The sequence below is a fragment of the Alligator sinensis genome, unplaced genomic scaffold, assembly GCF_000455745.1.
Source record: "Alligator sinensis unplaced genomic scaffold, ASM45574v1 scaffold92_1, whole genome shotgun sequence".
Lineage (NCBI taxonomy): Eukaryota > Metazoa > Chordata > Crocodylia > Alligatoridae > Alligator > Alligator sinensis.
This window is the reverse complement of record NW_005843010.1, coordinates 317776-331351: the sequence shown is the minus strand read 5'-3', so window position 1 is coordinate 331351 and position 13576 is coordinate 317776. Positions and strand designations below refer to the sequence as shown.

The following is a 13576-nucleotide window of genomic DNA, read 5'->3' as shown; positions in this document are numbered from 1 at the left end:
GGGCTGAGAGGCGATCTTGTGGCTGCCTACAAACTCATCGGGGTGGGGGGGGCAGCAGGGAATAGGGGACACTTTGTTTACCAGGGCGTCCCTCGGGATTACCAGAAATAATGACCACAAACTGAAGGAGAATAGATTTAGATTGAACATGAGGAAGAAATTCTTTACAGTAAGGGTTGCCAAAATACAGAATGGGCTTCCAAGGGAGGTGGTGCTTTCCCCTACCTTGGAGGTGTCCAAGAGAAGATTAGACAGGCATCTGGCTGGGGTCACTTAACCCCAGCGGTCTTTCCTGCCTGGAGCAGGGGGTCAGACCCGATGATCTACCAGGTCCCTTCTGACTCTAGAAATCTATGAATCACTGCCCCTGATTCAGGCTGAATCTGAATCCGAACCGAATAGGGCCCACTTCACACACCCCTACTAACTAGCAGTGCAGCGGGGGGGGGGGGAGGATTTGATACCAGGAGATCCCAGTGTCAAAAAAATGCCTCTAAAAAAAAGGGATGTGATGTGATGCACATGGCAGCAGCATGTGCCACCAGAAACGTAGCCGGCTCAGCCAGAGCCATGCTCTGGTTGCTGACTAGGCTTTAAGCAGTCTGCTTGGCACTGCTGCTGCCCCAGGACCCCAGGTAAGGCTTCTGGGGTCAGCCCAGATCCTGGCCCCAGCCCCCCTACCCCACCTACTACAATTTGCTGCGTGCCGGAGCACACATGCCAGGGAATGCCCGAGGACAAATAGCAGCAGCACAAATGTGCAGCTGTTATTTGTCCCATGGGGAACACACACCCCTGCATGTGCATGCTTGTGGGGATGTGCCTCTTGGCTCCTGTCTTCTCAGCAACTAGTAATACACCACTCTGGGTAGGTAGTTCACATTGTTGATATGCAATCATGGGTGAATGTAGGATTTTGAAAAGGGACAGGGTGCAAACCATTGGTGCATCCACACAACATATTTTCTCCAGTTAAAGAGAAACTAGATTTACCAATATGATAGAGTTCCAGATATGTATTCTTCAGTTTCAGATCGAGGCAAAACTAAGTACAACTTTACTGTAATATGCACTAATTTGCTAATTATATATTAAATTAAAAAACCTAGCAGTGAACTAGGCAAAGATAGTCAAAAAATACTGTTTTATTAGTCCTGTAGTCATTATGGTTAAGTATACATCTCCTATTCTTCAGCATCTTGACAGTGCATCCAACACTTAGCTGTTACTCATTTCCATGCCTGAGTTAATGTACACCGGAGTTAAAATTACCATGACTGAATTAAGGTTTTTAGCTAGAACTGAAAAACAGGCGGCAGAGCTGTGAAATAGAAGAGAGATATTACCAGGAATGGCTAAAAAAAGCAAAAGCGCAGAAGGAAGGATAACTTAATTAATGGAACATCCAGACTATTAAAAAAGAAAAAGGGTCATTAACATCTATAAAGACAGATTAGCAGGAAAGGTAGATTATAATGAGCCATGAAGTCAATTGACCCCCTCAGTACTTCCTGAGTATAAATGCTACTGACCCTCCCAAGCAGCTGGTTTTAAATATGACTGTGACAATAAACCCAAACTTGCCTATCTATAAAGAGCTCCAGTCTTAAGGCCAGGAAACACTTCTGGTTAGTGTATAAAGCTCTCAAAACACTTGGGTAATCACCAGAAAACAAATGGCAATGTTTGTAGGGCAACAGCAGGCTTGAGAATTAAGACCTAATGAGATTCCAGATCCTTTGTATCAAACATCTGGCTTCACCATGCCAAGTAAGATGTAGATAACAGCTAGTCCTGTCAGTACCTCATGGAGGTGCTGGATTCACCTGGTACATGATTTGTTATGAAGGAGGGATGAATATGGGACTGTGGAAGACATCCAAACTGGAGTATCTAATAATCCATTTCCCTATAAGGTTCTTCTCCAAAGGAACAGACTTACTCATTCTGTGTCAGTAGAAGCCACTCAGTGAATGACAAACTTCAATGTTGACCTTTAATGTTGCTTTTCAAGTTGCCATGCAAAGAAAGAAGCTGTACTCAGCTTGGTCTCTGAATGACATCTCCTCCACCCCATGTTCTGCAACAGAAAACACTCTGTCTGCTAACATCAAGCATCTAGTTTCTCACAAGGTCTCATAAGAGCTCCATCCACCTCCCTCTGCTTCCCTTCACTTCCTTTTCCAGCTAATTGGCAAAAAAATGACTTCAGTAAACAGCAAATTAGGAGCCAATTACTGAACAAATCTGGTGGCTCAGGCCCTAGCTGTGTGCTAATGAGGTGAAGAGGTGATGTAGAATGAGCTCTGCACTGGCAGCTCTCAACATGCTGACGCAGAGAGAAGGGACTTATGCTGCTTATGCAGTTTACTAGTGAAGGGTAGCATCTCTGTTTCTCCAGGGCACGCTGTTTTCCCTAAGGAGTCAGCAACCTAGTAAGCATGTGGCAAATGGATTTGTGATTTAAGAAGCTGGAATGCAACTCAGGACACCTGGGTGCCAGAGAATATCTGGGACAGGTAAATTAATCTCTTGATCTGGTTCTTACATGGGGTAATACTCCTTACTCTGTCTGCAAACTTAGTGCAGCGGGGACTCTGCCTTACTCTGGCATGTGCAGTGCTGAGTGTAATGAGGCCTTTAGCTTGGCTGGAGAGCATGCAGACGAACATCATGTGTAAAGGCATACTGAGAGTCCATCAATAACAGAAATCACTCTAATTAGCCTGGGAGGTCTGCACTATTTTACCTTGAAAAACAGAAAAACAGAAACATTGACCAATGTACTACCTGTTCACTTTGGGATCTCTAATTTCTACCAGGACAGCTAGACAGACTTTCACTAAATACATCACCCCAAAAATGGGTGGAATGAGGGCAGCATCCCTTATGGACTCTTTCTTTCATGATCAGGCTATAAGTCTACTACAGCATCACTGCTGGGTATGAGATTGGGCCTGTTGACATGATGTGGCCTAACTAAGATAGACAGACATTAAGCAAGAGGTTGGAAAAGAAACTCAGATCAGCATCTCCTATCTGAGGACGTTTGGCTGGAAAGGTGGGTCATGTGAGCAATACCCGAGTAAAAATGGAATTGAATTATCTTTCTGCCTTACTTTAATGTTAAGATGAATCTAAAGAGCCAGATCCTTAAATCTTTTAGTGCAGAATTATCATTGAAGTCAATTGAAGCTAAAGTAGTTGAAAAATATCAAGTCGTTGCTGTAAATTTTTGGAAAATATTTTTTTTTCAAAATTTCTAAGTGCCATTTATTTTTTTTCCTGAAAACTGCTAGTAGAATGGTTCAGGTTTTGGTGCAATAATCATTTTTCAAAGTCTACTTTCAGATTTGTTAACCAAAAACTGCATTTGAAAAAAATTACCCCTGAATGACCATTTTAACCAAAATCATGTGAGTTTCAGTTTCCATTTCTCACAATCAAAATGAAAGTTTTCGGTGGAAATTTTCATTTTGGCCATAAAGTTATTAGTCATCCAAAACTGTTTTGACAACAAACTTTGGATATGCTCTAAATAGTTTTGCCTAACTAAGCAAGGGTTAAGCATATTGAATAAGGGCTACATTAGACACAGACATCTTGGATTCCATCCATGGTGATGGAACCTGGGATATTTAGCATAAACAGCAAAATTCTACCTAATCTAAGGAATGGCTTGGGTGCATACAGATACCTTAAGATATTGCTCATTTTCTGGGCAGATCTCCAGGATCACCAACATCTGCTCAGCATCACCTTATAATAGCCTATAGATGCATCAACACAGCAACTTCATGGTAATTTAAAAGCTGACTATGAAGAGTCCATCAAGAAAGAGCAGAACTCTCCAATTTGAAACAAACAGACCTTTTCTGGGGCACTAATAGAGCAACTAGCTAATAGACAGTTCCTGAGTAATGCCTAGCACTTCTCCTATGTCATTAAGGTCAATAGGAATGATAGGCTTTCAGACACTGGCCTTGTATTAGAATTTGTGTGGCACCTTTTATGCAGAAAAACATTTACCAGCACACCCTGGAATGCAGCCATTGGTACTCTGGGGACGGAAAGGATGTATTTGGTCAAGGAAACCCTTACTCTGAAAAGACTTGTGAAGGAGTCCTTGACTTCCTCTACACCATATAGATGTATGTGTGAAAGCACAGGAGGGAATACCTCTGTCAGAAAAATAAAAGCCTGAGGAGGTTAGAAATTCTGTTTGCAAGAAACATGGATATCAGAAGCTTAATGTGTAGATCAGTAAACCATGTCCTCCAGCTGGCTCAACCTGCAACAGCCATTACATACTTGGGCAAGCTGTAGATATTCTATGCAGTAGAGGACAATAGAGTACAAGCTTGCTCTGTACCCTTTGCCAGTGGTGCTAGGTAAAAAGACCTTACCTCCAGAGTCTAAATTTAATCCTATTTGCTCTATGGACATTTCATGACTTCCCTGAAACATAAATGCCATTTTAATTCATTCTAGGGCAATATAATAGCCTACAGATTGGCTATTGTACTGCCCTATGTCCTCATCCATGTGGGAACAAATGACGTGGCCAGGAGCAGCTAGGATTGCATCATGAGAGACTACAAGGCTCTGGGGGGCAAGCTCAAGGAGATGGGGGCGCAGGTGGTTTTCTCTTCTATTCTTCCAGTGAGCAGACATGGATGGCGCCACGAGGCATGCATCGATGAGGTCAGCCAGCAGGCAGCTTCGGAGCTGGCGTTACTAGGCGGGCCTTGGGTTCTTGGACCATGACCCACATTTCCGCACAGAGGACAAGCTCAGGCAGGATGGGCTTCATCTCTCCCTAAAAGGTAAGTGTGTTTTTTCTTCCAGGTTGGCTTATCTTATTCAGTGAGCTTTAAACTAGGTTCACTGGGGGACGGGGACGGGGTCGCAGAGGAACATGAGGACACTTCACCGTCAAGCCAGGTGACGCGCACAGGTAGCACCCAGGTAAGTGATGGGCCAGGGCAGGCTTAGGAACAAGGGGGCAGCACGTGCACCCACAGGAGGCCTCAGATGCCTCTGCACAAATGCTCGAAGCATGGGGAATAAGCAGGAGAAACTCGCCCTCCTGCTAGCTAGCAAAAACCCAGACTTAGTGGGGCTCATGGAGACCTGGTGGGATTCTACCCACGACTGGGCAGTAGATGTCGAGAGCTATAGGTTGTATAGACAGGATAGAGTAGGGAAAAAAAGGTGGGAGGTGTAGCGCTCTATGTTAAAGAGCAATATACATCCTTGATGATCAGGATGGGGTCAAAGGAAGGGAAAACTGAGGCACTCTGGGTAAGAATGCAAGGGGGTCATGGGGAAAGAGACTTGCTAGTGGGTGTCTATTACAGACCACCTCACCAGGGGGACGAGCTGGACCTGGAATTCTCAGGTCAGCTCACGGGGGCTGTAAGGACAAGAGATGTGGTTGTCATGGGTGGCCTAAACTACCCAGACATCTGCTAGGAGGAGCAGTCAGCCAGGTCTGACTGCTCACATAGATTCCTAGCTGGGATACAGGACCTCCACCTAACCCAGGAGGTGCATAGTCCCACCAGGGGAAATCCCTTGCTGGACTTGGTCCTTGCCACAGGCGACGACCTGGTGGGGGGTCTGCGGGTACTCGACCACCTGGACAATAGTGATCATCGCGTGCTGGAATTTACTATCCAGCACAGGGTGGTGAAAGCAAGCAGTAAGGCAATAGTCCTTGACTTCAGGAGAGCCAACTTCAATGAGCTAAGAAGATTAGTAGGACAGGCATTGAGGTCTCGGAGCTTCAATGAGATGGGAATCTAAGACTGATGGTTGTTCCTCAAGGAGACGATCCTCTGAGCTCAAAGGGAGTCAGTCCCAATGTGCACCAAGGTGGGCAGGAGTGCTAAAAAGCCCTCATGGCTCAGCAAAGGCATCCAGGGATGCCTGAGGGCAAAAAAGGAGAGGAATGCCTGGGGGCAAAAAAGGAGGCGTGGAAGCAAGGGGCCATCACCAAGGAGGATTACACCTCCATTACTCATGACTGCAGGGAGGCTGTTGGGAAGGCCAAGGCAGAGATGGAGCTAGTGCTAGCAACCAGAATTAGGGATAACAAAAAGTCCTTTTTCAAATATATAGGGAGTAAGAAGAAGGCTCCCAGAAGGTAACGTGGGGACCCTACAGGACAGGCTTGGCAATCTGGTGATTGCTGCAAATGAAAAAGCTGACCTCTTTAATGAATTCTTTGCCTCCATATTTCTGAACAGGGACCAGGACATTTTCCCCACTAGGATTATGGATAGACCCAGGGGAGGCAAAGCCATGCCTAAGGTCAGGGATGACCTAGTTAGGGAACTTTTGGAGGGGCTGGATGTGTTTCAAATCAGCAGGTCCAGATGCTCTTCACCAAAGGTTGCTGAGGGAATTGGCGGGGGTCATAGCGGGGCCCCTGGCATGGCTTTATGAGCACTCATGGAGCTCTGGCCAGGTACCAGGGGATTGGAAAAGGGCCAGTGTGGTCCCCATTTACAAGAAGGGGAGAAAGGAGGACCCCAGCACTTATAGGCCAGTCAGTCTTACCTTGGTCCTTGGGAAGATCTTTGAGAAAATTATTAAGGAACACATCTGCAAGGGCCCAGCAGGGGAGGTAATGCTCAGGGGCAGCCAACATGGGTTCACTGAGGGCAGATCCTGCCCGACTAACCTGGTTTCTTTTTATGATCAGGTCACAAAGTCCCTGGATGAGGACATCGAGGTGGATGTCGTCTTCCTGGACTTTAAGAAGGCCTTTGACACTGTCTCTCACCACATTCTCTTAAAAAAAACTAGGTGACTGCAGCACTGATGCTTACACAGTCAGATGGGTGGTACATTGGCTAGATGGTCGCACCCAGAGAGTGGTGGTGGACGGGTCATTTTTGACCTGGAGGGATGTGGGCAGTGGAGTCCCCCAGGGCTCGGTCCTGGGGCCTGTACTGTTCAACATCTTTATCAGCGATCTGAATGTGGAAAGCATGCTGTCCAAATCCGCTGACGACACCAAGATATGGGGCGAGGTGGGCATGCTGTAGGGGAGGAACAGAATCCAGCTAGATCTAGGCAAGTTACAGAGGTGGGCGGATGAGAATAGGATGGAATTCAATGCAGACAAGTACAGGGTACTGCATTGAGGGAGAAGGAACCAGCAACACACCTATAGGCTGGGGAACACCCTTCTCAACAACACAGTGGCAGAAAGGGATCTTGGAGTCATTGTTTACTTCAGGATGAACATGAGCCACCAATGTGAGGAAGCGGTCAGTAAGGCTAACTGCACCTTGTCGTGCATCTATAGATGCATCACAAGCAGGTCCAGGGAGGTGATCCTTCCCCTCTGTGCAGTACTGGTCAGGCCACAGTTGGAGTGCTGCATCCAATTCTGGGCACCGTACTTCAAGAGGGATGTGGCTAGCATTGAGAGGGTCCAGAGGAAGGCCACTCGCATACTCAAAGGGCAGCAGGTCAGGCCCCGCTGACCTGAAGAGAGGCTAAAGGGCCTGAATCTATTCAGCCTCCACACGAGAAGGCTGAGAGGGGACCTGATGGCCATTTACAAAGTCACCGGGGGGGACCAGCAGAAATTGGGTGAGGCTCTGTTCCCCCGGGCACCACCCAGGGTTACTAGGAATAACGGCCACAAATTGTTAGAGGGAAGGTTCAGGCTGGACATCAGGAGACATTACTTTACAGTTAGGGCTGCCAGGCTCTGGAATGGGCTCCCAAGGGAGGTGGTACTCTCTCCTACCTTGGGGGTCTTCAAGAGGAGGCTGGATAGATATTTGGCTGAGGTGTTATGACCCCAGTACTCGTTCCTGCCCGGGGCAAGGGGTCGGACCTGATGATCTGTTTAGGTCCCTTCTGACCCTAAGCACTTTGAATAATCTCTACCCAGAGAAGCTGGTAATGCGGGTACAGCCACAACTGTCCCTCAGTCTTCAAAGGTTTAAAATAAATAGAAAATGGCTATTATGTGCCCTTTAAAACTGCGCTCCCAAATCTGAAATAGAATGACATCGAAACAAAAAGTTTTAAACTGCTTTGTAAAGAAAGGTTATTTTGGGTATTGTCCATTGCGCTGTTTTGAAGGCTAACTACAGACGGTCAAAAAGCCAGAGGCTGAATTGATTCATTCTTTGCAAGTTAGTCTCAGCTGCAGAGTTTGAACTGATAAGCAAATGAACACACACTCACTTTTGATTCAGGAAATGCAGCCACATGCCTACAGGGGCTCAGGCAAGAAGCTGGGTTGGGGAAGGCAGGGCACTAAAGCTTGCCTGCCAGCCACCCCAAGTCTATCCACACTCCCTGCTGGAGCAGAGGGGACATGGCCAGGCCCCAGCCCATATTCTGCCTGGGATGGGGGGGGAGGAGGTTGTAGCATTTAATTCATAAAAGCTTGAACAAGAATAGGTTTCTCTAAAAAACTATAAACTAAAAATTATAAACACAACCTAGGAGGCATATTCGCTTCCTCTTCCTGCTGCCCCTAAGGTCTCTGGGATTTGTAGTTGAACAGCAGGACTCAACAACATTGCTCACTACTTCTTCCTGCTTCCAGTTGCTTCTGGGATTTGTAGTCCACAGTTGCAGGCAGCACTACTTAAGTCAGCAGGGCAGCTCCTACTCTGGGGAAGGTGAGTTTAACTGTCCTCCCTGGCCCCAGATCTTAGCTGGGGTTTGCAGGACAGAGGTGGAGCAGTCAGCCTGCCCTTACTGTTCCAGCTAGGGAGCAGAAGGGTGGGGCCAGCCCTGCTCTCTGGAGCAGACTGTACAGCCTAGCCCATCCCAGGGCTGGAAAGCGTGCTGGGGACTCTGATTTAACTTGAACATGGAAGGAATCTGGGGCAGAAGTTTCATAAATTGGTTTGAACCTAAATCAGTTAAGTCAACAAGGTTTATCTTAAACCAGACTCAGTCATTTTGAAACTGGTTTATGTGCACTGAACTTATGCTCTGTCACAGGTTTAAACTAGTTTCTGATCACTTAAACTGGTTTATGTGTATCTTCTGTCCCTAGCTAGAATGTTTGGGTTTTATTCTCACTTGTAATGAAGCCAGAATTTGCAATGTCAATGCAAAGCCTGATGGATGCCCAGCTTTCATGTTAAGCAAATTGCTTGAAGTCACACAAGGAAGTCCAGAGCAGAGCACAAAACTGGATCACTCCATGGCCTACTTCTGTTCCTCTCTACACTGCCATAGCCTTGCCAGCACTTGTGGAAGCTGAATAGGGTGGCTAGGGTAGAACATGACTGCAGAAAATGAAACATAAACAAAATCATTGCAGGGGGTTTTTTTGTTTTACTTCCCTCTTGGGATCTGCAATGAGGTTTGTTTCCCTTGTGGCTGTGGAAACCCTTGCAAAGTATCTGGTAAAAAAACAGCTACACTGGCATCAACCCTTCAAAGGAATTACAGGTCCCTTTCTTTAGGTCATGGCAGATGAGTGGAGAAGAAACATTTTTAAATAAAATCGCAAGTCACTGCGTTTAGGCCACCTACAAATAACACCCTAACACATGTTAATAAGAGAGCTCTCTCATCCACCTTTCACACATCCAACTGCCTGGATTGCAGCTTCATCTGGGGTAGGCCAGATAGGCTTCCACTCCCATGCTGTTCTGCAGCACATCTGAGCTGCTGCTAAAGCTAATGCTTATTAAAGATTTAAAAGGCAAGCTGTCAGCAGTGCTGCTAAGAGACGGGCTTTTTTCCTGTTATAGCTCTATCTACTCTCTAATGCTAATAGGATTGGAAGGAGGAAGGAAAAAGGAGTTCCCTGCAGAGGCTGTTCTGACCTAGTGAGTGCAAGGGGCTTGCTATTATTGAATCCATAACAGATGCTTGGTGCAATTTGGGTTGGTGATATTCCTACAAGATCTCTCTCCTATGGCTCTGTCTCTTTCCCTCATGTCACTTCAAATTCTGAAATGTGAGGTTAATAACTCAGTATCTCCTGTAGTTAACAGTGATTGAAAGGCAGAAGTGAAGTTTGTTTGGTAATATCTTTTATTGAACCAAAGTAGTATAGGAGTGACTAACTATATACTTAAGAGAGATGTTACACAAGCTTTTGAGCACAAAATGCCCTTCCTCAGGTCTAGGAAAGCCTGAGCTGTCTGACTTCTCTCCCAACTATGTATTTGGTCCAATTGAAGATATTACCAAACAGACCAGACCTCCTACATATTCCTTGGACAATCATGGCTGAAATAACTGTAGCCTGGGTACACCCGAGGGTGTGCCTGGACCTTGGTCAGAGTGGATCTGGGCAGGCAATCCAAAAACGGAAAAGTATTTCTCCCATAACACTTTCACTACAGTCTTTGCAGTTTGATTGTGAGTGACAAATGCCTGGGCATACCGGGTAAAGTGATCGGTGACAACAAGGACATTCCCCCTTTGATTGCCCTCCCCTTCAATAGACAGGAAGTCCATACACAGTAGCTCCATGGGTTGCGAGCTTTAAATAATATGGAGATAAGTTGTGCACATCAGCAAAGTTTTACGTTTCACGCAAAGATCACAGTTGAAACACTTGGCCCTGATGTCCCCTTCAAGTTGGGGGGGAGGGGAGGTTCTCCAGGGCCCACATGGTTTCCCATACCTGGAGTATCTCTTCCTCCTTTCTCACCTCTTTCACGAGCTGGCTTTACCCCGGGGGATTGCTCTTCTACCCAGATAGATTCAGGTCCCAAATAAGAGCTAGACTTTAACAGGCCCCAATCTGGACTTGGTGAAGCCGTACATGATCCGCCTCCACGGTGCTAAGGCCCCCTTGTTCCACTATACACTGTAGCACTTCATAGAATCATAGAATCATAGATGTAGGGTCGGAAGGGACCTTGTAGATCTTCAGATCCGACCCCTTGCCTGGGCAGGAAGAAAACTGGGCTCAAATGACCCCAGCCAGGTAGGCATTAAGCTGCTTCTTAAAGCCCCCCAGGGTAGGAGCCAGCAACACTTCTCTTGGAAGTTGGTTCCAGATCCTAGCCGCCCTGACTGTGAAGTAGTTCCTATGGATGTCTAATCTAAACCTACTCTCCAACAATTTGTGGCCATTATTCCTTGTTATCCCAGGGGGCGCTAGGGGAAACAAGGTCTCCCCCAACCCCTTCTGGTCCCCCCTCAGCCTTCTCTTGGGAAGGCTGAACAGGTTCAGGTCCCGTAGCCTCTCAAAAGGGGAGACAGATGTCATAGGAGGTCAGATTCATTGCTGCTATAAGTTGGGAAACTAAAGAAATGGCAGTGATGGGATTCAAACCCACGCCCCCAAAGAGACTGGAGCCTAAATCCAGCGCCTTAGACTGCTTGGCCACACTACCAACTAAAGGAGAGGCAGCTTATGGCCCCCAGGAGGTTTCCCATCCAGGTCCAAGCCTGCTTAGCTTCCCAGATAACATTCAATCAGTCCTGCCTGGCCACAGGCCAGACTTGCTCTAAATGTAGTAGGTATGAGGACATAGCCTCACCCTTGTGCTGAAAGATACTAAATAGCTTATAGTATACTTCTCTGCATGGAGAGCTAGCAGCCAAACATATCTTCTAGAGTCTGAAGGCACTGGTGCATAGTGATCCTAGGATCCCGTAATTTGGCGGTTCAGATAAACCCCAAAAGCAGGTTCCTGCAATACATCTAAGAGATGGCGGTGTGTTTCATCATTGGGGATCTGCCATGTCAACAGAGTCTCTTGGATATGGGCAACCCAGGCCTTGAAACCTTCTTTCCCCACAGGCACTGGAAGTTTTCCCAAAAAACTTTTCCTCAATCTCTTATATGCAGCCCTGTCATTAGAGGACTTGGTCACCCCTCTAAAAACTTGGCAAAGGACCGTGACCCAATCCACCAAGGCTGATGCCCCTCCAGACTCCTGAGGCCTGGGTGCTGGTAGGGTTGGACATGTCTCCCTTTCTGGTCTTCTACAGAGAGGCACAGCACCTGCATGGACAAATTGCCTGTCACCATATCCTCGACAAGCCCCCAAAAATGTAGCCCAGGTACACCCAAGGGTGTGCCCCGTCCTCAGACGGAAAAGATAGGTAGTCAGGCAATTGTGCTGCGAGAGGGATCTGATCACCTCTGGATCAGTTCCCTCTATTTCTCCATAGAGCCATGCCAGGACATGTAACATAACTATGTACAAGTTTATTAATATATACACATAAATATAGATAAGACCCATAAATGAATAGTAAATATTTACAATATGATTTTACATATACAGCTACTTTCGACAAACAATGGCCAGGAAAGGGTACCACCACCAGTGGCTATCGAGTCCCCACAGGTAAGTGACCAGTCCTAGAACAGGAAAATGAAGGCAAAGACAAACAATCAGCACCTGGTACAGGTGAGTAATTGGGTCCTGGAACAAGTAAGCACAAGTAAGTACAACAATATTCAAACACAAGCTAACAGCAGGTAACTTGACTATTTATGAAGGACGTTCACCAGGAACCAATAGGTAAAGGTTAGACTCTTATGTATCATGGAGAGTTTGCTCACAATAATCTGAAATATAGCAAAATATAAGGTGCTCTCACCCCCTTAGAGGTGCCAGTGGTATACCTGGACTTCCCCTATCAACTTTGAGGAGCCCTGCTGTGACTTGCCAGGGAGGGAAACAATGCCCAGGCCTCCCTACCTCTCAGGGACTGTATTAGACGCCTCTTACCCTGTAGGGGCCTTTGTTGGTTCCTCCTGAGAGTTCTCTCCCCTGTGGGAGACCCCTTTTTCCAACAATTCATGACTCCTGGTGAGGTTTGGGCTATCTCCGGCTGTCTCAGTTCGGGCACCACTTCCAGGCAGGGGCAGCCCTCCACTGTCCAGGCTCTCTCCTACTCTATAGCTGGCTTGTGGCCCTTTGCACTGTTACGTGTACTGCGAGGCTCGTCCTTCTGCTGAAGGTTGGAAGCCCGGGCCCCCTTGTGCAGTGTCAGGGCTCGATCAGCTCTTGGACCCCTGGAGCTGATGCCGCTTGCATCAATTGCCTGGCTGCGTGCCAGGGAATGGAGACTTGAGCCACCCAAAAATGGCTCCCCAAGTTGTGATCCCCTCCTGGATCCTCCATGCAGCAATCTCTGCACCGTGCCCTGGCCACTTGCCAAGGGTTGCAGACCCGAGCTGCCTTGAGCGGCTTCCAGGGTCTTAGCCCCATGTGCCACGCTGCACACTGAATGGGGCTGAGGCAATGGTCCCAGCGAGGGAGTCTTTGGGGCACTGGCTCCACCTGCTGGGCAGCTCTTCCCAGCTCTTCTCCACCCCCCAATGCATCTCCTACGTTCTGGACATGCAGCTCCTTTTATTCATTTCAGATGCTCCGCCCCCATAGTCTTGCCAGACCTGCAGAACACAGACTTCAGTCAGGTCCAGGAGGCTCTTGGCTTCCCCGCTTCCATGAAGGGGGCAGAGCTGGCCCCGCCCAGTCCTTACCTGATTGGTGGACGGTCTCCACCAATCAAAATGAAGATTTTACGAGCCCGTTCCAGCTGGGCTGTATTGGTAAGTCCACCAATAACCCTCCATCCTGACTATCAAAAGTTAGTGCAGTCT

General features: G+C 47.3%; 1 protein-coding gene across 5 annotated transcripts in view; it reads right to left on the bottom strand.

Moving 5' to 3' along the window:
* The window catches only part of LOC102376581 (BTB/POZ domain-containing protein KCTD8-like), an 88560-nt gene that overhangs the window by 43003 nt on the left and 31981 nt on the right, over nt 1–13576 (bottom strand). For 2 of the 5 annotated variants that reach the window (XM_006036735.3, XM_025193070.1), the window contains exon 1: nt 1943–2157. The exons of 2 other annotated variants lie outside the window; for them this stretch is intronic. In XM_006036735.3, the coding sequence (XP_006036797.1) occupies nt 1943–1946 (4 nt within the window). In that variant the 5' untranslated portion in view covers nt 1947–2157. Of the gene's footprint in view, nt 1–1942; nt 2171–13576 lie in introns of those variants that run through there. One more of the 5 variants, XM_006036734.3, reaches the window with a different exon arrangement.